This window comes from Schistocerca serialis, chromosome 9 (genome assembly GCF_023864345.2).
Source record: "Schistocerca serialis cubense isolate TAMUIC-IGC-003099 chromosome 9, iqSchSeri2.2, whole genome shotgun sequence".
NCBI classification, from domain to species: Eukaryota; Metazoa; Arthropoda; class Insecta; order Orthoptera; family Acrididae; genus Schistocerca; species Schistocerca serialis.
In genome coordinates, this window is record NC_064646.1 from 478,622,867 (window position 1) to 478,648,761 (window position 25,895).

Below are 25,895 nucleotides of genomic sequence, written 5' to 3' on the forward strand. Positions count from 1 at the left end.
CGATGTTGAATCTCGCGGTGGGTTCTGGTATATGGTTCCAATCAACAACACCTGATTAACCGTATCCTTTGTAACTGATGGCCCATGTTATGCAACAATAACTAGTGGCCACTCCTGTGTAATCGTTCTCGCTGCAGGAATGTGTCAAGACCCCCCCTGCTACACCGTCTCTGTCTCCTACACAAACTGGCTTCCCATAAGAACCCTCTTCCCTGTTTTTTCACCTGTAAACTAACTACACAACTTTCCCTGCAGTCCACAGCACCCTCCATTCGTCCTACAATTCCCTCCAGCTCCAGCTCAATTACTTCAACTGCTTCTGTAACCAGTGATGCCTTTGCTACAACCCTCGAACAGCCAGACAATAAATTATTGGGAAATGTACCCAAGTCGCCATTCGTGGGACCTTTACCTTATAGCCAAGAACTGTAGAGTTTATCTATTTAACGAGATTAAGTCAGAACAAAGTATGATCGATGCATATAAACACTTCTTTTCTGAACAAACATTCTGATTCCAAATGTGTGGACAACTGTAATTAGTGAAATTAAAATTCTTCTAGACTAAGTAACGAAGTAACATTTGATAACTGAATATTCAGTTTAATTTCCTTTCTGAGAACTGAGCATGCAGTTATGTCTTCTCTTCTCAGAACCTGGAAGCTTGCATTACGTCCATAACTATTTTACTGTGTAAACTGCCACAGGGATACTTGAGGAAGTCAGTAACGTAGATTTTATTATTTTCGAACTAGGATACATTAAGAAGAATACCCATTTACATAAACCATACTGCTGGTATTCAAAATTACCGTTAATTCAGGAACATGTACAGATTTATAATTACGACATGTACTGATAACACAATTTTACTAATAGAATGTCTAAAAATACTGTTTTTCAGGTATTCCTGTACATCTCGACCTCTTTCTGCCACTCAGACCATCAAGTCGTTGAATAAAAATTGTACCCAGCGAAAGCAGACCCAGAAATATAAATATTGTTTCCTCAATGGACGACGGTCTTCTAGTGATTATAACACCAAAGTAAGAAAGCAAAAACAGCTTAGTTTTCTAGTTTGGAACTAGCTAATAATCTAGAATGGTTAAAATCAATTTGAACATCCAAACATAGCGACACGCACCAGTGACCTTTCGGTCTCTCTGAAATTTAAAATAGCAACAGACAGTTATACAAAATATTACACCTCACACCAGTGGCCTTTCGGTCTCTCTGAAATTCAAGACAGCAACAAACAGTTACACAAAATATCACATCTAGTTAGCAATCACATAGTAGCTTATACCAGTGTGCAGAACGTGTCCGCATGTTCGCGCTCACCTCACATAGTTCCCAGGGATTATGAAGAGGTTTCTCGTGATCTCGGAAATGGTGTTCGATTACATCGTAGATGTATCTGACAGAAGCACAGTCTGGCTAACGTAAAGAGGAGGATGTCAACTCTATTTCACTACTGTCATCCTCAGAGACCACTTCCCTTTATGTTGGCATTATTTTTACATGACATTCCCCATAACGGAATGTCAGTTGAAACATCAAAGACTAGAGAAATGACGTGAAAAGTTTTATGAATGAACTCATTAATATAGCTTCAGCACCTTTTCACACATACAGAATTCACAGATTCCAGAATACAAAATAAGTACAGGAAGCAAGAGGGAAAGCTAAATTTGGAAGCCCTCAGTTTGAAAAGGTTACCAGACAGGGACACAATCTCTTCTGATTGGTGCCGGCCGTGGTGGCCGAGCGGTTAAAGGCGCTACAGTCTGGAACCGCGCGACCGCTACGATCGCAGGTTCGAATCCTGCCTCGGGCATGGATGTTTGTGATGTCCTAAGGTTAATTAGGTTTAAGTAGTTCTAAGTTCTAGGGGACTGATGACCTTAGAAGTTAAGTCCCATAGTGCTCAGGGCCATTTGAACCAGGATCGTTGTCCTGATTGTAACGAATCCAAAACTGTCCTCTGATTGGTGTAATTCATACACTTCACATTATAGCCAGTGGAAACCATGGAAAAAACGCTGGGAGGGCAGTAGCATTCAATTGTTAGTTTTTAGCTTATCTTGCAGTGACTGCCATAATGTCAAATAATTACACTGAGATAATTTATTGGACCATTAAAACTAAGTTGTTAGACTTTTGTTGTTTAGATAAGCTAGTAGAAAAACATAGTTTGTTACGCCTATATTCTTGGAGTTACTGATGTGGAAACACAAGTAGTAAGCAAGGCTTTATGATTAGATTGAAATAACACTGAGTTACGAAGGAAAGACGTACATCTACGCTAGGATCTCAATTTTCAGGAGACGGTACACCACTGTCCTCCGGCACCCTGAATAATTGGGGAGACTTCGTGTGTGAGTTCTGAGTAATGTCAATGAATGCATTTAGCAGTTGTATAAGCGGGAAGAATATATATGAGTAGTTAGTAGCCATCTTGTTTGTCCCTTCTCTAAGAGTCATTATTGGCCACAACAAAGTTTGTAGACGGTAATTCTTCTTGAGTAGTATCGTGTATGTAATAATACGAACATTACTGGCGTTTGTACAGGGGTGAAGGCGAATTGTAACGGGCAGATTTTGCGATCAGGCTCCAACAACGTGTCTGACTTGTGGAGACGTATTCTGACAGTACCGATATGGTTGTGCATCGAGTATTCGAAAGAAGTTGTTTTCGTCTTCTGGCAGAAGTGTACCGTAAGTTACTGGAGAAGCCAAGCGTTCTTTGTGATTGGATAAATGCTCAGGTCATTTCCATTTCTATGAAGGATCGGTACAGGCAAACCAAATTATAGGCCAATGTATCTAAAGTCAGCCTGCTGTAGAATTCTGAAACATATACTGATCTTGACTTCTATGACATTTCTTTAGACCGAAAATGTTCTCTCTTGGCAACAACAGGAATTCCGAAAACTAAGAACGTGTGAAACCCAGTTTGATCTATTTATCTATGGCATGACGATCTCATTCTACTAGCACGCAGCTTGATACCGTTTTCGTTGACTTCTGGAAGCGTTTGATACGATTCCTTACTGCCTCCTAATAAACAAAATACGAGCGCACGGAGTATCAGACCAGCTCTGTGAGTGGATTGCTGAGTTTCTAGCAAACAAGACACTGCATGTCATCCTGAATGGAAATATAAAAGTAACTTTTATCTACCCCAGGGAAGTGTTATTGAGCCATTACTTTTCACAATATATGCAAATGGCTAGTCAGAAGTAAAATGATGAATTTTGGGGAAGATGCTGTCATATACACAGAAGCCTCAATGCAAGTAAGTTGTAGCAGGAAGATCTGCATAGCCTAAAAAATAAGAAAAAATGTAACATATTGTGCATAAGTAATCACATCGGTCAGACCAACGATTTCACTGGAAGCATTCACACCATAAAAATATCTTTGAGCGTGTGTACAGAGCAAATTAAATGAAATGATTGTATAAAGATAATTGCAGGAGTAGAAATCCAATAAGTATTGAGAATAAAATTTACATGTAAATGACCTTTAAAAGCGTAAATAGGCTAGAAACTTCAGAGATATGGTGCCCATGACTCTGCAAGCCCCACGCTCCTTGTGAATGCCATTATCACTCTTATCAGTGACGTTATTAGACTTGTCAGTGATATCGTGATCATCATACGACAGGCCACATCTCTCTCAGTCCTACATTTCCCCTTCTCCTTCTGTTTTCAGCCCATCACACCATAGGGATAATATAGGGCAGCCAATCACTTGAACTGCGTAAAAATGGGGTAATATTCAGAAATATGCAGTATTTTTATATTGAAGATTGCTTAAGCTTGACCTAAATTGCGTAAAAATGACGTCATGTTCAAGCATATTTATCTCTGAATGCAAAAAATGGGATCTTCTTCAAATACACTGTTTTTCCGTGTTGAAACGAAATATACCAAGGCCTCACTTGAATTGGCGCCATGTTACAAGTAATTGTGCCTCTGAATTGAATACACACACACACACACACACACAATGTGTAAATACTGTACTGTCTCAACATTAAATTTCATCTCACATATTTGCACAGAACACCAAAAGTTATGCACAATATTTCCGTATGCATCCCATCAACTTTTGTCTCACTTATGCGCCTCAGTACATTTTCTATTTCTTTCTTTTCACCTCTGCAAGTACTGTATTGCCACATCATTCAATTTTCTCTCACACTTGTGTACACAACATCATAAAATTACGTACAATATTTCAACATATCCCTCATTATCGTCTCTCCGTTTTATACTTCAAGTAAGTTTACTATGTCTCTTCTTTCTACCTCTGTAAAAACTGTACTGCCTCAGAACTACATTTCATGTGATATGTGGGTGCACAGCATAAAATAAGTTATATACAACATTGTGACATATGCCCGATTACTCTCATCATAGTTAGTAAAATTTTTACTCCTTGTCATGATTAGATTAATGACGTAAGATCATTACCACATATTACAGAGCGTACGAAGAGATAAAAACACTAAAGATATAATTTCTTCTTCTACACTGATCAGCCCAAACGTTATGATCATCTAACCAGTAAACAGTTTGTGGCATGGAAGCAATGAGGTCTTTGTTAAGTTGCTGGAGGGAGCTGGCCCACATCTGCACACGCACATCACCTAACTCCAGTAAATTCCGAGGGGCGGGTGATGAGCTCTGACACCACATTTACTCACATTCTAGATGTGTTCGATCGGGTTCAGATCTGGTGAGTTGGGGGCCAGCACATCAATTGGAACTCACCACTGTGTTCCCCGATCCACTCCATCACAGTCGTGATCTTATCATATGGCGCATTATCTTGCTGAAAAATGCCACAGTTGTTACAAAACGTGATCGTGATGAAGGGGTGTACGCTGTCTGCAACCACTGGATCATGCTCTTTGTTTGTCATGGTGCCTTGCACGAGCTCCACTGGACTCGTGGATGCACGTGAATGTTCCCCACAGCGTAATCGAGCAGCCTACAACTTGTCTCTTTCCTTTAAAAGAGATGTCAGGAAGTCCACAGATCCACGCCTTCCCATTGATATGATTAAGAAGGCGTTGGGATTCATCAGACCACGTAATGCTCTGCATCTGCGTCAACGTTTAGTGTCAATGGTCAAGTGCTCATTTTAGTCGTAGTTGCTGACGTCGTGGTGTTCACAATGGCACAGGCATGGGTCGTCCCTGCAGAGGCCCATCGATAGGAATGTTCGGTACAGTGTGTGTTCAGTCACAGTTTTACTCTGTCCATCATTAAAGTCTCATGTTAGTTCCGCCACAATTCGCCACCTGTCCTCTTTAACCAGTCTGCCCAACCTATGATGTCTGACCTTACTGCGTTTGTATGTGGTTTCACCTTGGTTTCGCCATATGTTGAAGACACTTACCACAGCACTCCTTGAACACCTGACAAGTCACACAGTTTCCAAAATGCTCCTTCCAAGCTTCTGGGTCATCACAATCTGCCCTCAATCAGACTCAGATACATCGTGTGTGTTCCCCATTCTACACACAGACAGCATGTTCACTGATACCACATGCAAGGCGCTTGTGTCTCACTAATAGTCATTCCTCTCCAGATGTCGCTACTATCACCTGGGCGGGTTTTTATCGATAGTAGGTCGACGATCATAATGTTTTGGCTGATCTATGTGTATACGCAAGAAATCACAGTCGTATTTGTCTTACAGCACATATCACTTGTGATCTTATGCTGTCACACGATAAAATCATACACTGACCAGCCAAAACATTATGGCCACCTGCTTAATAGCGTGTCCGTCCGTCTTTGGAACGAAATAAATAATTGATTCTACGTACCAGGGAATCGACGGTTTGCTAGTAGGTTTCTGGAGGTCTGTGGTATTAAATGTCTACGCACAGGTCAAGTAATTCGCGTAAATAACGGGCGGCTGATTTGCGTACGCCCTGATGACGCCCGGTGGTGACACAGATGGGTTCCACAGGATTTACATCAGGCGAATTTGGCTGCCGACAACCAGCATGATTTCTCTGCAATGCTCCTCAAACCACTCAAACCACTGTAGCACAGTTCTGGCTCCGAGGCAGGGACAATTATACTGCTGAAAAAACACATCGATATCTGGAAATACATCAGGCATGAAATAATACATGTTGTTCGAAGCTGTCACCTTGTCTCCGATAACTACCACATGTCCCATGCAAGTGCAGGAGAATGTGTCCTATAGCATAATACATGCTTTCTAAATCATTTTATTTTGCTATGCGGAAGAGAAATATAATGAATATGTTGAAAAGACGGCACTTAAGGCGTTTTGTTTTGCCTTTAAAGACAGATGGGTGTGGACTTTTTTTTATGCGTTTCACACGAGGTAAGAAATTCTGTGAGTGTGCATGCACAGACTCTTTCCTCCTCCGCTAGTATTTGATTCAGCAGGAGGTCTGGGAACTAGTCAATACTATTTTGCTGACTGTGGAAGGAGGTGTGATATAAAAGTGGGACTTCCACTCAGGGCATGATGCTGATGTTGTGCTATTGTAACTGTTACTGCACTTCAGTGCCTTTCATCTTGGACATGTGTGACAAAAAAAAGTAAGTATCATGAATTTGTATTACTATTAACAACCTTACCTCTTGGCCTTTTGACTACATGCTGTAATTCATGCATGCAGTTTCTCACTCGATATTGTGATGATGGTTACCGTGTACTCGTGAAGTTCAGTGACATTGGTCTGCCACCCAGATAGGCGCTATTCGGTCCGCCGGAGTGCTGGTATCCTGATCCTAGTAGGAAGGAGGGACATCCACGTCCTTCCATTTGCGACAAGGGCAGACTGTGGTGCTGACCACAGCAACTGGTGATTATGGTGAGGCAGCCGTCTGTCCCAGTAGCGACTGTTGTTTTCCACAGCGTGTAAGGAATCAACGGACTTGAACCGGACGTCATTTCGCTACCATCAGGGAATCGAGCGCGAACATCAAGTACGCTATCAACCCATCTGACCAATTGTCTTGCAACCTAAATTCCTGAGGTACTTACGGAGCGAAGTAGTGGCTAATGTTTACCCGATGTCATTCGTCATGATCGTACAGGGCTTGCTATTACGAAGGTATCAGCGGTTTTCCTTCTGCTGTGCTTGCTTAACGAGTTTGTTACAGTATAGAACTGGTTCGTTAAAGCTCTTGGTACTGTTTGTTGCATTCGCCTTAGCATTTCTTTCGTCAGACAGCGTCGGTAACGTGACCCTGTGTCGCTGCTCTGACCTTCTACATTCTGCTTAGGTCTGTTGTCTGGATCGCCAGAAAGGCCGATGTGTTTTGCCCTGACCCAGTCTCTGTGGTGAAATGTTTTCAATGCGGCCGCCTCGAGTCGACATTGCCGTAACACAGCGAGATAGCTTCGCTCTCGGACTTTGAGTATTTTACCGGTTGTACTGCCCTATACAAGGTTGGCATGTAACACAACATTAAAGCTGAAAAATGCATGAATGCTAAGAACAAATTTTTCTAACTCGTGAGTAATGAGGTTTTTAGGCAATCTATGCAAAATGTGGGATAAATGTGTGATGCGAACTTAGTAACAAGTTAGGAAGTAAGATAAGAAGTTGTTCTGACTGCAACACCGAATATCAAGTGTAGTGTCATATTTTTAATGAAGATTGGATCACAATCGAATTAAGTCTACTTAACATTGTTTTGATAATTCTGTAGCTACAGGTATAGCCATTTTAGATATTTCTGAGACACCACTCGTAGATTTTCGTTATGACTATATGAAGAAACTTAAGCTGAAAAGTGTTCAAATGTGTTACATTGACATATCTACAGTCTTCTGTATCACGTAGCCACTGCATCTACGTCTATATCTACATCTACATGGATACTCTTCAAATTAAATTCAAGTGCCTGGCAGAGGATTCATCGAACCACCTTCACAATTCTCTATTATTCCCATCTCGTATAGCGCGCGGAAAGAACGAACACCTATATCTCTCCGTACGAGCTCTGACCTCCCTTACTTTACCGTGGTGATCGTTCCTCCCTACGTAGGTCGGTCTCAACAAAATATTTTCGCGTTCGCAGGAGGAAGTTGCTGATTGGTGTTTCTTGAGAAGATTTCGCCGTTACGAATAACGCTTTTTTTTAAAAAAAAAATTATGTCCATCCTAAATGCTGTATCATTCAGTGACACTCTCTCCCATATTTCGCTATAATACAAAGCGTGCTGCCATTCTTTAAACTTTTTCCATGTACTCCGTCAATTCTGTCTGCTAAGGATTCCACACCGCGCAGCAGTATTCTAAAAGAGGACGGACAAGCGTAGTGTAGGCAGTCTCCTTAGTAGATCTGTTACGTTTTCTAAGAGTCCTGCCAATAAAACGCAGGCTTTGGTTAGCCTTCTCCACATTTTCTATGTGTTCGTTCGAAATTAAGTTGTTCGTAATTGTAATACCTAGGTATTTAGTTGAATTTACGGCCTTTAGATTTGACTGATTAATCGTGTAACCGAAATTTAACGGATTTCTTTTAGCACTCATGTGGATGACCACACACTTTTCGTTATTTAGGGTCAATTGTCAATTTTCGCACCAAACAGATATCTTTTCTAAAAGAGGACGGACAAGCGTAGTGTAGGCAGTCTCCTTAGTAGATCTGTTACGTTTTCTTCTGATGATTTTTTAAGTCGATAAAAAAACAGCGTCATCTACAAACAACTCAAGACGGCTCAAATTGTCTCCCAAATCGTTTACATAGATCAGGAACAGCAAACCATCCATAACACTACCTTGGGGAACACCAGAAGTCACTTCAGTTTTACTCGATGACTTCCCGTCAATAACTATGAACTATGACCTCTGTGACAGGAAATCACGAATTCAGTCACATAATTGAGACGATATTCCATAATCACGCAATTCCATTACAAACTGATTGTGTGGTACAGTGCCCAAAGACTTCCAGAAATCCAGAAGTATGAAATCAGTCAGAAATCCCTTGTTAATAGCACTCAGCCCTTCATGCGAATAAAGAGGTAGTTGTGTTTCACAAGAATGATATTTCCTAAATCCATGTTGACTGTGTGTTAATAGACCGTTCTCTTCGAGGTAATTCATAATGATAATGTTCGAAGACAATGTAAGATCTAAAATCCTGCTGCACATCGACGTTAATGATATCGGCTTGTAATTTGGAGGATTACTCCTACTGTCTTTCTTGAATATTGGTGTGACCTGTGCAACTTTCCAGTCCTTGAGTACGGATCTTTCGTCGAGAGGACGGCAGTATGTATGGAGCTATTGGCAAATATTTACGACGTTCTTAAAAGTGATGTGTACATGTTGCATGACACATCAGGCTATTCCGGTGATAACGTTAATAGCGTTGTGAATCCTACAATAGAAACGAAGTTAGTTTAATGGAACATCAATTCTTAGGGGAAACTGTTACAAAATTCAGACAACTGAGGACAAAATTGTGTGCTCTTGAAACTGAAGAGCAATGTGTAGCACACAGAGCAAAAGGTGTGGGACGCTCATCAGCAGAAGAACTTAATAGGAACGATTGCTGGCAATGCTTGTTAAATGATACCGAGAAATCAACGGTGCAGTGCGTAGTTCGCTATAAGCTGCACAACGTTTCGACCATAAAGCCATGCAAATTACCAGTTTCAGTGAAAGATGACAACTGTTTTACACTTCCAGGTAATGTGAATAAGTTAACTTGGGGCTATTACCATCTGAAGAATGATGATTATGACTTATTTTATTGCACATTATATACATACCTGAAAGATCTAGATAACGTGAATATTTGGAAATATAAAAAAAATGTAAAGTGTTGTGTTTGTCAGAGCAATAGGGAGGTAGAGAGAATGAAGATGTGTGTAAACAATACTGTATACTCTATGTTCTTGTGATTTATTTTATGAACATGTATAAAGGAATTGCAAAAAATATCAAACGTACAATTTTATTTTCAGTCCCTCTGTAAAACGTTTTCTTGTGGTTCATAAAAGTTAGCATTAGATAAGAGGGAGAGAGAAAGCGAGAGAAAGAAAAAAATAGAATTCGTTATAACATTAGCTAAGTTGACATGCATCATCTCACTTACCAGCTACCTGGGTGTGATCTCAGACACTTCCACCGCTGACGTGAGGAACTGTCTCTGTCTCTCTAGGTCGTTCAGGTGTGTGTGTGTGTGTGTGTGTGTATGTATGTATGTGTATGTGTGTATGTGTGTGTGTGTGTGTGTGTGTGTGTGTGTGTGTGTGTGTGTGTGTGTGTATGTGTGTTTGTGCAAAATGACAAAGCCTGCATGTTTGTAATTATTTAAGCATGAGAGAATAAATTCCTATTGATACTTTTCTGAACATGTGGCCAATTCAGGCGTACCTGTTTATTTGTATATGTGCCTGTACACAACCCAGAGGTAGTAAATTAAAGATGTATTTTTACATGTATATATGAAAAATCTTTGAGGATGAAGCCATTTTACGCAGTTCAGAGACAAGTATGTTTAAACATGACGCCATATTTACGCAATTCAAGTGAAGCTGACGTAACTTTAAGTATGTAAATACAGTATCTCTTCGAAAATGCTTCCTGTTAAGAGTTGTTGTTAGTTTACTCTAAAAATCAGATAAATTTCATTACAATGTGTCAAATATTAGCTTATCAGTCAAACTTTCCCTTTCTCGTTCACTACTGTCAGAAGCGTAGATTTTCGGCTATTTGCATCAGTAGATCGGCTGGTGTGAATGTTTAGTATTAATTCAAATATTTTCCAAGTGACTAGGATGGCAGATGTTGGTCTGTACGTTTTGGTATTGTTAGGAGGTTCTCCTGACATAATTACTTTTTCTGGTTTCCACTGGCCAGACAGTGTTCCTAGGGAGAAAAATACATTGAAAAGTACCAAGACGGTTGGAAGGAAGGCTTGCGTGAGGACCTGCTCTTGTTTGATCGCTAAGGTGACTTATCTCGTCCATCTCTGATACCGTAGGAGAATGAATTGCCTGCACTCTGGTGTGATTTACATGATTTTTGCCGATGTCGGCAATGAGTGGACTTTTAGGAGAAGTGCGAAGCTCAGCTAATGCGTTAAGAAACACATCGACCTTTCCCGTGTCGTACGCGGCGTTGTTTCCGTGGCTCCGTCGGAAAAGAGCGGAGGGGTAGAGGGGGCCTTACTTATTCCCACAAAGGCTCTGAAGGGCTCCTTGGCATTTAGGAGCTGCGCCTGTGCGCCCCTATTTCGGCTTTCGAATAAATAAGAGAGGCCCTAACTCGACTGTCTAGGCAACTCCACTCCTTATTCAGAGAGAGAGAATGAGGCTCATTCTATAGCACCTGTATATTCTTCTTTTCTTCTTGGTTGGTTGAAGAACATTGTGTGGAATCCTCTCTTCTCGGTTCCTGACCGTGTGGAATGGGTCATACACATAACACGCAATGAGAAAAGAGCAGATCCATTATCTTTGTGTTATGGTTGTCCATATAGTGTTTGCTGCTAATAGGGGTAGTGAGGAGTTCTTGCACAAGCTTGTCCGGGAACTTTGCCCAATCACCTGGACTTTGTACTTTAATGGTTTTCGTATTTGCAGGTGGAGTGGTTTTGTCGAGCGAAGCGATTTTGACAAGAGGGAAGAGATGATCATTTTCCATATCGTGTCGAACAGTAACATCTGAGCATTGTGTAACGACCTTTACGTACTATATCATGTGGCCAGGTACTGAAGTGCCATTGGCTTCAATTAAGGTACGGGAAGAGTTCATATCGTTGGTTGGTTGACTTGGGGGAGTGGACCAAATAGCAAGGTCATCGGTCCCATTTCCATTAGGAAAGGGTAGGAACGAAAGTCGGCGTGCCCTTTCAAAGGAACCATGCCGGCAGTTTCCTGCAGCGATTTAGTGAAATCATGGAAAAACTAAATGAGGCTCGCCGGACACGGTTTGAAGCCATCGTCCTCCTGAATGCGAGTCCACTGTGCTTATCACAGCGTCACGTCCCTCGGTTAATTTTCCAATGTGCAGCCAATTTAAGTGTCACCTTGTTAACGTGAAATGTGATGGCGGTTGCGAGGAGGCGCTGTTGTCAACGCACTGGGCTTGTGTTCTGGAGGATCTGGGTTTAATTCCACGGGTGGCCATGCAGATCCAAGTTTTCCTATGGCCAGGGTGATTCCACTGGGAACTACATGACCAGTCACCTTCCTGGTGCTTACTAAACTCCAGCTTGTGCACCATCTGATATGATCTTGTTCGTCGACATACCAGCCAACGGCTAACTGGGTAATCTAGTGTGAGTCGCAGGCTACCAACCTGTCGACAGTAAGGGGAAAAATATTAATTTCGTATTTACGTTATTATTGAACGAAAACAAAAATTTAAAATGTAGTCGGTATTTACTTATTATGAGATATAATCTTACGTTAAAGATTTAATGCAGTAAGAAAAGAAAGGTTAAGGAGTTTAGTTAAAGTTCAAGGTGAAAGGATACCAATTATACGATTCGCTGATGACATTGCTATCCTGAGTGAAAATGAAGAACCACTACAAGATCTGGAGAATAGAATAAACGGTCTAATGAGTACAGAATACGGATTGAGAATAAATCTAAGAAAGAAGAAAGTGACGAGGAGTAGGAGAAATGAGAACTGCGAGAAACTTAATACCAGGTTTGATGATCACTAAGTAGAGGAAGTTAAGGAATGCTACTAATTAGACAGTAAAATAACCAATGACGGACGGAACAAGGAGGACATCAAAAGCAGAGAAGGACTAGCGAACATGGTATTCCTGGCCAAGAAAAACCTCCTAGTATCAAATATTGGACTTAAAATGAGGAAGAAATTTCTGAAAATGTACGTTTGAAGCACAGTATTGTATGGTAGTGAAACATGGACCGTGGGAAAACCGGAACAGAAGAGAATCGAAGCATTTGAGATATGGTGCTACAGACGAATGTTAAAAATTATGTGGACTGACAAGTTAAGGAATGAGGAGGTACTCTGCGCAGAATTGGAGAGGAAAGGTATTTGTAGAAAACACTCATAAGGACAAAGAAGAGACAGGATTATAGCACATGTGCTGAGACATCAGAGCATGACTTGCTTGGTACAGAAGGAAGCTGTAGAGGATAAAAGCAGTACAGGAAGAGGGTGAAATATTTCCAGAAAATAGCTAGGGACGTAGCGTGGAAGTGCTGCTCTGAGATGAAGAGGTTGACACAGGAGAGGGATTCGTGGCGAGCCGCATGAAACCAGTCAGATAACTAAAAAAAGAAAGCATTGACGTTATAAACCGTGTACATGTCTTGCGACTGTGTAACTCACGTTCCACGCCATACTGCGTTGTATATTAAGTATCGTAAAATTTACCAAACACGTGCATAAAGAAGACTCTCTGGATTCCAACGTTTATGTTGCTTGTCAAGCAGCCAGTCTCCGAGAGACAGAGAGAGAGAGAGAGAGAGAGAGAGAGAGAGAGAGAGAGACAGAGAGAGGGAGGGAAGGAGGGGGGTGAGAGAGGGTGAGAGACTTGGTCGTGGAGCATGGCTGGAAACAGACGTGCGGAGTCGTGTGGGGGGGGGGTTGATTTGTGGCATTTAGAAGCGATGTAGCTGCTAAACAACATAGGCATCCGCCATACCTCAAACATATGCAGTTTGTTACTGCCTGTCGCCTGTCAAGCTCGTTAACTGTTGATGTACTAGAGTTGTGAGTGTCTGTGGAAAGTGGCTGAAAACTTTTCCGCTTTATAAAGGAGGATAGATCTCTTTGAGGCACATCTGGTGACAGAGTAAAGTGTTGGCCCAAGTTTATCGAAGTGCCCTATAGACAGCGCATTGTTGAATGTGGGGCTCAACAACAGATCACCCTCATGTGCTCCCACATTGAACTAACGGCACTGTCAGTTATGACTGCAGTCATCAAGACTGGACCGTCAATCAATAGCGACGTGTCACCTGATCAGATGAATCAGGTTTCATTTTTCATCAGGTCTTTGGTTGTTCTTTAATCAGCCGTCATCGAAGTGAGGAGCTGCTCAAAATAAGCAACACGTCATGCGTATGGGACAGTGGGAGGCAGTTTTATGGTATGGGAGGACTTTCGCCTGGGATTCTATGGCACGTGCAGTAGTAATCACACACAGCGTGAGAGCTGCGGGCTAAATGAAAATTATTTAAGACCACCTTCATTTCTTCATTCTTGATATGTACCCCAACAGCAGCGGCATATCATAGCAGAATAACTGTCTGTGTCAACCGCTCAGAATCATGCTACAGTGATTTAACAAGCATGAGACTGAACTCACCTTGACGTCTTGACCACAAGGTTTTCCTGACCTGAACCTGATGGAACAAATCTGGCACTTCAACAGACCTGACTGCCTGCATGTTAGATCTGACCGGAGACTGGTTTCGGTCCAGCCCATGGAAGAACTTGTTGGAGAGGGTGCAAGGTGCTTGTATTGCGCTCCACCTATGACGCATTTTCGAATAATTTCACCGATCCTCGGCTCGCTACATGAGCAGAGGGAACCGGGTCAATGTCGTCACCTTAAGGAATGAAGCACTACAACTGACACATCACTCAGACTTATTGTCTCTAACTTCGCCATTGGAACTATTGTTGTACACACATTGAAATAACTGTTTACCAATTTTAATTTACGTTAATATCAATAATCTCAATGTCTGCACAGTGACCGCTTTGCCCCAGGACCCTGGGTAATGTGGCTCCTTTGTGGAACATGCAAATAATATTAAATAATTGCTCTACACTTAAAGAAAACCATAATTCAACGTAGTATTAATTTTAATACATATATGGGCTACACATGGCTATAAATGTTTACCAACTGAAATGATAACATTATCAAGATTGAATTTGAAATTAACTTTTTGAAATTAAATTGAACATTTTCACACAACTATTTCTTAGGGAAATGCAGTAGTCGTTACATGAGTTTACTTCCTACATTTGTTTGTACAAAAATCACAAGTGAAATTGTCGCACTCTCCATCAACTCCAGCAAACTCTTCATGAGAGTATTCATGGGAAGACGAACAACATATCCACCCTTCAGCACTTGTCGACCTTCTATTCTTAGAGAACAGGCATTCAGCGTCATCTCCTTCATTTTCATCCTCGCTTCTTTTATCCTCCGGAACAGAAACTTTCCTCCTCTTTGTGTTGGTCTCCCTTTGCCTATCTGAAGCTGCAAGTTTCCTCCATGCTTTATTTGTCATGCTATGCACATTCTTCTTCATTCCGTTTGTCTTTTGTTTTTCTGCTTACAAATTCTTCTCATGAGTCAGCTATTCTTATATGGACTGCTTGACAGGATGGCAGCTACGCCCCTTTTCCTCTTCTACAATCAAACCTGAACAGATTTGGGTTGGTGGGCTGATATCTTGGGAGTAACCACCAAAGGAGAACTATTTTGTGGTGACATTGGGGCTGGAATATGTGGTGCATTATTAGAGGTTGTTTATTTTCAGGGTTTCTGAATTGAAAAATAGGCCTACCTTTGGAAATAAGAGGTCTTTCGGCATGCAAAGAGGTAGCAAAATCTCCTTCTTCCAAAACGTCGGCGTTAAAAGGAAATATTCCACATCTTTTAAAACTTTTAATAGCTATTATAGGTGTTGCCGACCTCAGATATGCTTCTCCAAAGACTCTGCTCACTTGGAATTGGAGCACTACTTATCCAGGACTGTTGCGGAGAAACTTCTCTACAGCAGACACATGAAATGTATTAAGCGGAAACACATCCAGTGGCTGCAATTGATAGCTGCAATGAGGCAGAACTCTAAGTTTCAGCACTTTGTTTTCCTTTGCATGCATAATGACATCCAGGTTCTAGATCCGTGTCATATGACCATACAATTTGTGAAGAGCAGGATGCTTGTATGACGGCTTAGTGTGGCTCAGAAATGATCAAATCATAAAGAAAATTGCATCCAACCTGAAGAATTATAAGTAAATAATGTTCCAGACGGAGAAACATCAGCCAACTTGGATTTTATTCGGATGTGAGGGAAAATAATAATCATGGGATGAAATGTCCTCCGGCGGGAATACAGATGGCTGCTGTGAACAGAACTCCATCTTCTGCAGATGTAACGGCCCCTACTTGCTTTTTTCCTTGCAAGGCTCGCGTCTTACTCGATTTTATTTGAAAAGTAGTTACACCAGTGTCATCGAGGATAGAAATTCGGCGGGTCAGAAACTGTTTTTGATCCAAGGGGGTTTTTAATACGGAGAAAAATTTATCTGCATTAGGTTTGTTAAAGGCCTGAGCTCCAGCGATGGCTACCGCTTCTGGCAACCGCAGTGTCGGTCTGACCGACGACCCTTGATTCTGGCGAACCAATCTCCTCCAGCAAGACGTGAGTGTTTGTTAAAAGAATATTTAATTTTGTTTTTCTCATCCAGTTCAAAAGCAAGTCTTCTGATATCTCTTGCTTTTCATAAAATAGTCTTTTTGTTCGTTCTCCTGTTCAGTTGTGAACGAGGTCGTTTTGAAACAAAGACTTCTTTGTCTTCGGTTGCTTCTTGATTTAAGTTGTTGACTCTTCTCTTCAATTTCATTCTGAGAATACTTGCTTTCTTCCAACGTATTCCACCACTTGAATAGTGTCGCCCACTTTTGATGGACTCCAGCATTGTTTTGAAGTTTTGTGAGGACGACATCCAGATGTTTAAGAGTTATCCGCAAGAGTAAACTCGAGTTATATGTCGGAATATGTTTGGGGGAAAGTGGGCCCCTTGAAAGAAACAGGGACCATCATGCCCGAGACGCTACCAGTTTAGAATAAGATGGCTACAATATGTCTAACACATTCTAAAATCTCGAAACGTAGAGATGACTTAAGCTAAAGATGTAGCTTACCAAAGAAATAACTATAATTAATAGTTGATCCAAATAAATCCGATTTAATGATACAATAAAAGTGACTTTACCCTTCCTCGTTTATCCACAAAATCGATTTCCCCGTCAGCTTCAAACCAATACAAGAAATCACCTTACCACACATTCAGCTGAGAATGGAACAGAAGTAGGACATGGTGTACAATTCCACCACCAACTGGCGACATATTCCCCGTGGGATTACTATACACTTGTCTTCTGTACTACTTTCACGGACTGTGAGGTTCTGACTTTATGCGCTAGGAGCGTTGTTGTCACCTCACAAGACGAGGGGCCCCTTAAAGTTGAATAAGTATGTGTATCGGGCCCCCCCATGGGTCGTACCTGTTGTACACCCACTAACAACTAGCCCGTAATTTATGGGAAGTGCAAAACCTGTGAACACACGTCGTTTGTTCCACAGATCTGAAAATCTATAAAGGAATTCTCGAATACAGGTCACGTAGAATCGCTGATGTACTGTGTTCTAAATGTATACTACGAGGCTATCAAGCTACTTATCATAATTTTTTTCTCATAAGTGTACGCCACAATCTAGATGAGTGTGGAGCAACGTGAAAATTTGTAAATGTAACCACATGTTGTTTCAGGTTGCTGGGGAACCTGCCAAACACGTACGCCTTTACGAAGAACCTGACAGAGAAGCTGGTGGCGACATACTGCGACCGGCTCCACATCGTCATTGCCAGCCCGTCCATTGGTGAGTGGGAGCCTGGATCACTTTGTGACTGACCCATTCATTTCGGTATCTCTTCAAGGCAGCGATGTACGAGGGCAGTTCAATAAGTAATGCAACACATTTTTTTTCTGAAACAGGGGTTGTTTTATTCAGCATTGAAATACACCAGGTTATTCCCCAATCTTTTAGCTACACAACACTATTTTTCAACGTAATCTCCATTCAATGCTACGGCCTTACGCCACCTTGAAATGAGGGCCTGTATGCCTGCACGGTACCATTCCACTGGTCGATGTCGGAGCCAACGTCGTACTGCACCAATGATTTCTTCATCATCCGCGTAGTGCCTCCCACGGATTGCGTCCTTCATTGGGCCAAACATATGGAAATCCGACGGTGCGAGATCGGGGCTGTAGGGTGCATGAGGAAGAACAGTCCACTGAAGTTTTGTGAGCTCCTCTCGGGTGCGAAGACTTGTGTGAGATCTTGCGTTGTCATGAAGAAGGAGAAGTTCGTTCAGATTTTTGTGCCTACGAACACGCTGAAGTCGTTTCTTCAATTTCTGAGGAGTAGCACAATACACTTCAGAGTTGATCGTTTGACCATGGGGAAGGACATCGAACAGAATAACCCCTTCAGCGTCCCAGAAGACTGTAACCATGACTTTTCCGGCTGAGGGTATGGCTTTAAACTTTTTCTTGGTAGGGGAGTGGGTGTGGCGCCACTCCATTGATTGCCGTTTTGTTTCAGGTTCGAAGTGATGAACCCATGTTTCATCGCCTGTAACAATGTTTGACAAGAAATTGTCATCCTCAGCCACATGACGAGCAAGCAATTCCGCACAGATGCTTCTCCTTTGCTCTTTATGGTGTTCGGTTAAGCAACGAGGGACCCAGCGGGAACAAACCTTTGAATATCCCAACTGGTGAACAATTGTGACAGCACTACCAACAGAGATGTCAAGTTGAGCCCTGAGTTGTTTGATGGTGATCCGTCGATCATCTCGAACGAGTGTGTTCACACGCTCCGCCATTGCAGGAGTCACAGCTGTGCAGGGCCGGCCTGCACGCGGGAGATCAGACAGTCTTGCTTGACCTTGCGGCGATGATGACACACTCTTTGCCCAACGACTCACCGTGCTTTTGTCCAATGCCAGAACACCGTAGACATTCTGCAAGCGCCTATGAATATCTGAGATGCCCTGGTTTTCCGCCGAAAGAAACTCGATCATTGCCCGTTGTTTGCAACGTACATCCATTACAGACGCCATTTTAACAGCTCCGTACAGCGCTGCCACCTGTCGGAAGTCAATGCAACTATACGAGACGAAGCGGCAATGTTTGAAAATATTCCACAAGAAATTTCCGGTTTTTTCAAACAAAATTGGCCGAGAAAAAAAATGTGTTGCATTACTTATTGAACTGCCCTCGTATATAAGCTGTGTTTGAACTCCCTTGTGGCAATGATATCGATAAGGACTACATAGAAGAGCACCGTTGGTAAACTGTATGGGCCAATGGGATGAACTTGTAGCACCAGCCTTAACATGCAAAAGTACCGTTTTGGAGCATTTTCTAGTGAAATGCCTGTGCACCGACATTTAAATTTTGTTATAATTGTATAACATGTTACTACGTAATGATAGGGGCTGAAGAAGCGAAAAACACTGTGCCACAGCCGGGACATGAATGTGGGTCTCCTGCTCAATAGGCAGATGTGGCAGATATTATGTCACTGTAGCGATTAATTCATTTCTTCAGCTTTAATAATTATCGAAGATAAAATTGGGACATGTGACTCAAGGAAAATTTAATTCCATAAATCAATATTTCTACATAATAAGCGATATAAGAAACTGCTAAGGTTAGAAAACTGAAAAGAGCTAAAATGATTAATATATTCAACACGACTTATCAATGGCAATATGCCATTGAAAAATGACAAAAATGTGAAATTCATATCTTAATATTCCATCTCAATCAGTATGCAACAAAGATGTACGTCATGGTGATTAAGGGCATTTGATGTATAAGTATCCACTCTTCTTGCAGTACCTTTTAGCACCAACACAAACAAGGAAGGAGAGCATTTGCGATGTACAGTGACAGGAATCCTAAATTATCTGTACAAAACACTTTGCAATTGATAGAAAACATTGTTTCTATTAAGGTAAGAAACGGTACTTAAATTTCTGTGCTTCCTGTGCCAGCTGCACGCAATTACATTGGCAATAGTCTGTACGAAGGCTTCCATTACTTATTACTGATGCTCTCTAGGTCTGCTGCCGAGCTGGGCGGTGACAAGGGGCGATGAACTTTGTCTTCCTGGAGGTGTGGAGGTGCCCGCTCTTTCCCTGCCACCTGCTATTTCCCCACGCGTTTGTAACGCCATTTCGCTGCTGTCGATGCTTTAGGTCCGCACATTCCTCCCACTCTCCCCCTCCCCAAATGCCGTACCATTGTCATGTAGAGGGACATCTTACGACAACGGTGGGAGCGGGGGAATGGGGAAGGCAAGAAACTGGGTGGCGTGAGGAGCCAGGAGCCGCAACTGGGACTGACACCAAACGCCGGGCGCTATCCGACATCCGTCCTGCGCTCTGACGGGAATGTCGTTCTGCTAGCAACCGACGAAAGTCGGAGACGGCGGCCATGCCAACGGCTGCGGCGGTTCCACGGAAGGCGACGGGAACTCGAGATGCAGCGGTGGCGGAGGCGATGGCTGCAGCTCCGTTCGGTCCGCAGGCGGTGCCGAAGAAGTACTCGGGGGCGGCCACGCCAGCCACAAGAACCCAGTAGGATGCGAATCTGCATACAGAAAATCTGGAAAGAATTTCGTAATCGACAAGCACTAATCTGGTTCTGATGGTGCCACTGCAACCCAACAGGACCTTGTATTAAGTACATGCAAGCGACCCAATTTCGAAGAATCGTTCCTCACTCCCATCACATGGTAAGGCCAAATACTCTGAAAGGAATACAATCACTATGCGAAAAGCGAAAAGCCATTAAGAAGCTCCGGCGGACACTGACCGTCGCGGAGCTGGGAGCGAGGAACAGGAGCAGCGCTTGCCTCATTGTGTGGGAGGCACATAGTTTGTTATCTGTCGCTGGATCGTATGTACAAATTGTTCAACCTGTCCATCCGACTGAGGATGAAACGGAGAACTCGTAACGTGATTGATACAATTGGCTGTACAAAGACTTTCAGTCCTCTGCCGTAATCTGTGATCTGTTGTCTGCAACCAATACTGCAGGCAAACCTTACAAGCTAAAAATAGATGACAAAGCCTCGGTGATAGTACGCGCCGTAGTCAAGTTAATGTGCACTGCAAACGGATGTTTACTAAAAGAGTACACAACAATAAGCCAACGAGTGTTCCAAAAGGGACCAGCAAAGTCCATATGCACTCGTTACCATGGCAATTGAGACTTTGGCAAAGCTAAAAACATTTGTGGTGGCACCGATATAGTTTCAACACAAGCACTACTCTGACATCGTAATTTTCAAATGTGGGCGTCCATGCCCGCCCAAGTACAGTGCCGAGGCGCTAACTGTTTTATACAACAGTGACGCTTTGTACTTGGAGGAGCAATCTCAACACGTCTATTCCAACATTTTAGGAATAAGTACTCGCGACTTCGGAATAAAAATCACACCGTGCTGAACGGAGAGGGTATGCCGACAAGCAAAATGTTGGCGCACAAAAGAATTCGGAATGCTTGTCAATGAGCGAGTCTGAACAGTAAGGATGTAGTGCAACAAAAGGTTCAAGTCTGGGTCTGCTTACGTAAACTGTGCAATTTTTCTATACTTCAGAGTAAAATTCTGTAGAATTTCTGTGTGCTGCGCATCGGTCTGATAACAAGGTTCGGCAGTAGCATCGAATTCGGAATCAGAACCGAGAAAATGCAAGAAAGGATGTCAGCGTTCGCACGCTTCGACCTGGGTCGGTACAATATTTGATACAAATGCTGTGAAAATCAGAAAGCCCAGTGTTGCAACATCTGAGTCACGCGCGGCGGAACAAGTTTGGAGGGATGAAATAAAGATTGAAGTGGCTTATGGTCCGTCACTAGCTAAAACTTCCGACCAAAGAGTTAATGGTGAAACTTTAATAGCAAATGCTTCGTTCTCGATTTGGGAGTAGTTACATTGAGTCTTGGCCAGAAACTCGAAAGCGAAAGCAATCGGCCTGTCCTGTGAACCAAATTTGTGCGAGAGCACTGTTCTGATTCCGAACTAAGAAATATTCACTGCCAAAACCACAAGGTTAGCTGGATCGAAATGAGCAAAGCATGTGTCACACTACAAGGCATTTTTAAATTTCTGGAAAGCATCCTGACTTTCCAAACAAATGGCACATTCATCAGGCATAAACGATGTAATGGTGCCGCGATATGGGCTGCGCTGGGTATAAACCAGGTATAATACGTCATCTTGCTGAGAACGGACTGCAATTCCATCACTTTCCTCGGGAGTGAGAGGTCCCGGACGGCCTGCAAATGCGAGTGAAGAGGATGAACATCTTGACTATTAAGAACATGACAGAAGTACTGAATTTCAGTCTGAAAAGGGCGCATTTGTCCAGGCGACACTTCAAACCTACAGCTGAATGTACTTGAAAAAGGATAGGAGGGTTACTGACATGTTTCTGCAGTGTAGATCCTGATACAACATTATCGTCCAAGTAATTGAACAGAATGGAACTTTTGCAGTACGCTGTTCCATGTAGCGTTGGAATATGGCAGGGACGTATGCACTGAAACACGATAAGTGCAAAAATTTCAACAATCGTAAATGTGCACTGACCACGAACGCTTTCTCAGACTCCTCATCTAGCGGAATTTGCAAATACGCATCTCTCGGGTCCATTTCTGAAAAATAGTGGCCTACATCAAGCCTATCCATTTATTCCTCAGGGTGAGTCGAAGGATAAGTACCAATTATTGTTTCCGTAACACAGTCAACTCAATGACGGAGTCTTCCAGAAGGCTTTGGTAAGAGGACTAAGGGAGAACTCCATTAACTAGCCTGGAGAGGAGAAATAACACACCATCTTGCCATTCTTTAAGTTCACTTGCAACTTTGTCTCTAAGAGCATGAGGGACGGGACACTCCCGGAAAAGCTTAGGTTTCGCGTTGTCCTTCATTGTCATGTGCGACACAAAATTGTTTTCTCTGCCGAGCCCTTCAGAAAATAAATCAGGACACTCCGCAATCAATTGAGAGTGTTACTCAATTGATTGCAGAGTTTCCTGTCTCTTAGGTTGAAAGCAGAAACAGAATATATATTGTCCTGTATACGAAGACCAAATAAAAGAATCTAATCCAAAACTATATTCACAGTCTCACGAACACAAAATGGTACATGTCACTGTTCTGGTGTGAGAGAACGTGGCTGGCAAACTACATGTATCAAGCACTGGAATGTCCTGACCGTTATACGCAGTAAGTTACGTGCAAGATGTCAACTGCGACTTGCCCAACTGTTCGTAATTGGCGTGATTCAGCAATATTATGGAAGCGGCAGTGGCTAATTGAACTCGCACACAATGTCCAGCACCGACTAAGTTTGCAAATAGTTTCTTTGCCTGTCGTTATGGAGCACTTGGGTGTGGTGAAGGCACGTCCATGATTTGGTCCTTACTGGGACCTGTAGCCAGTGTATATAAAACTACATTCACTGTGTGTGAGGAGTTCTCTTTCTGTTGTAAGCACACAGACTGTACAATGAGAGACAAAGAGGTTGTCCCGCCCAAATAATTTAGAATCCAAGAACAGAGAACTGCGCACGTTCAAGTTCAGTAGTGGTAGTGTTCACCACTCTAGCTCTATGTGCAGCTTCAGTTTAGAGTTTACATCGTCAAATAGAAGCAATATAATAGTTAGAATACAGTATACGTCGAGAATCGTTGCAATTTAACTCATCGTATCGTTTCTTTGGAAAAACCATTATTCGAGGACGTATAAATGGTTGAATTATAAGAAATCTACGTCGGTAGACAAGCGTTTCACGTCTATTTCAATGGTTCAGTCCAGTTCCGTTGCAGACGCGGCCGAGGGAGGACGTGTTTACGTGGCAGTTTACAGGACAGGGGAACTATTATTATGAGTACAGTGACTCATACGACCATGGAATCATATAGTCGGAAATGCATCTTGAAGGTTGCATTCCCATACGATTTTGAAAGTCCAAAAAATCCGAATTAGATGAGTTTTCACGACAAGATAGGTTTACGACACAATGAAATGCTAGGTTTTTAGTTCGATTTTGTAGGAAACGCCATATGTGTGAAAATATGTAATGACGAGACTTGTGCCAGAATTATTGATAGTACCCAAGGAACTGCGGATTCTATGCATATAAACTGAGAAGTCAACGTGGTGCTATCACTTACGCAGGTCTTAGGACAGTCTGAATTTTCACTGTTCCATTTGAAGTAACTTTCGATCTATTCCGGAAGACACTTGGCTATTGCAGAACGGTTTTGTAAATAATGTCTGAAAAATGGACCGGATATAAGTATTCCAATGCAGACAACTGGGTAAATTGCAGAAGTATATCCCGTCACATGTATTCATTCAGGGACTTAAAGGCTTAGTAATGTATGACGGACAACCCATAATATAATAAAATAATGGAATAGATGATAATAAAATGTTGAAATGCGTGGCTTTTTAAAATGTATTGAACGAACGAGATTAATTTTTCGGCGTGAATGACAAGCACAATAAGCTGAGCTATGCCTGGAGGTTAGTCCGTATTAGTTCATATTATTTTGCAGGGCGAGGTAGTTTCTTTCTCCGCTGTAGATTTGTGCTTACCATTCTCTATAATGCTACGTTTGGTCGCCGTGTTCACCTCTGAAGTCTTGACCGTGTTCCCATTAAGCTTATCGGATCTTCGTAATTTTCCAAAGTACACAGGTGGGCTTCAGTTCTTGTAATTATTGTACTATTTGAAATAACAGCTCACACGACCTTTCTGTTAATAAAACAATACTGTATTTCTCTAAACGGTGCACATATGAAATACATACTCCTCACTTATTCATAGCGACCCCAAAATGGCGGTCAACAATTACTCGCTAAAAATGGCGTGCTTCTCACTCGTTCACTAGCTGAGCGCGAATCCTTCCTTCCTCCTACTGGTACCAGAAAAAATCCTCTGTTTTTTAACAACTGAAAGTCAAAAAATACATGACGGTAGGCATAGGCTCTATGATGGGCTACCGCTTCATCTCCTCTCTTTGCCTTTAAAGAAGACAAAAACATAAAGGAAATGCAAAAGGTTTATCACAAACCGCGCACCTGTACCAATTACCGACCCACAGATCATTTAAAATCAGCATGTCGAAAAGTTAAGACGCTGCGTAAAAGCACCCGCGCGCGCCCAGACATGGACAGAGGAAACTTACGTAACGACTCAATATATGCCAGCGTCTTGCACGCATTGCAGTGTCCCGTTACACGAACGCACACACCGGAACCTTTACCGGCAGCTCCGGTGCAAACAAGTACCTTAACAGCGCGTACTGAGGTGCTTCCGGGTGACACAGTAAATGAAACTTCTGAACGACCACTGACCACCTCAGTGCGTGCGTCCGACTCGAACGGGGGTCTGCCGGACTGCTTAGCGGCACTGCTGACGAGTCTCATCAGATACTGCGAGTAACGACAACGCCGACTGCTGTGGCAGCATCACAGGGTGTCACGCCGACACGTAAGGCCACAGCCATTGCCGATGGGGAAACCGACAACACACCACAGAAATCTGAAAGACAAAAGGTCAGGCGTGCTGTGAAACGCCCGAAGAGCTACAAGACTTAGACGATAAATTACAACGAATCCGTAAAATGCTGAAAACAGAGAGAAAAGTGGCACGGACACAAGGAGGCACCACCAAACTCCAGTACGGACGATGAAAGTGATGAGATGATCGCCGACGGGTAGGAAACCGAGAAAATTGAAAAGACTGACTCCAGCACATTGGACACTACCTGGAACTGTCCTGAGGACATCGGCGACCAAACAACTTCACTAGCTAGCTGCATTAACATCATCCAGGATTACAAAGCAGCGACGGTAAATGGTAATAGAATGAAGTCGCTTGCTAAAATTAAAGCCTTAACAGATTACCTGTATGCTGTGGATCTAGACATCATCTTTATCCAAGAAATAGTGACCGATAAAATCACAGATATCGTTGGGTACGATGCGGTTTTAAACATAGGAACAGAAAGTGGAACACATATTTTATTCAAGTAAG

General features: G+C 42.4%; 2 protein-coding genes across 2 annotated transcripts in view; both read left to right on the forward strand.

Annotated features, from left to right (window-relative positions):
* LOC126419724 (fatty acyl-CoA reductase 1-like) overlaps positions 1-17,676 on the forward strand; it is a 35,296-nt gene extending 17,620 nt beyond the window's left edge. The window contains exons 3-4 of the mRNA XM_050086904.1: positions 904-911; positions 17,535-17,676. Coding sequence (XP_049942861.1) covers positions 904-911; positions 17,535-17,676 — 150 coding nt within the window. The remainder of the gene's footprint in view (positions 1-903; positions 912-17,534) is intronic.
* Positions 1-25,895, forward strand: part of LOC126418730 (fatty acyl-CoA reductase 1-like) — a 498,968-nt gene that overhangs the window by 52,806 nt on the left and 420,267 nt on the right. The gene's annotated exons all lie outside the window — the stretch shown is intronic.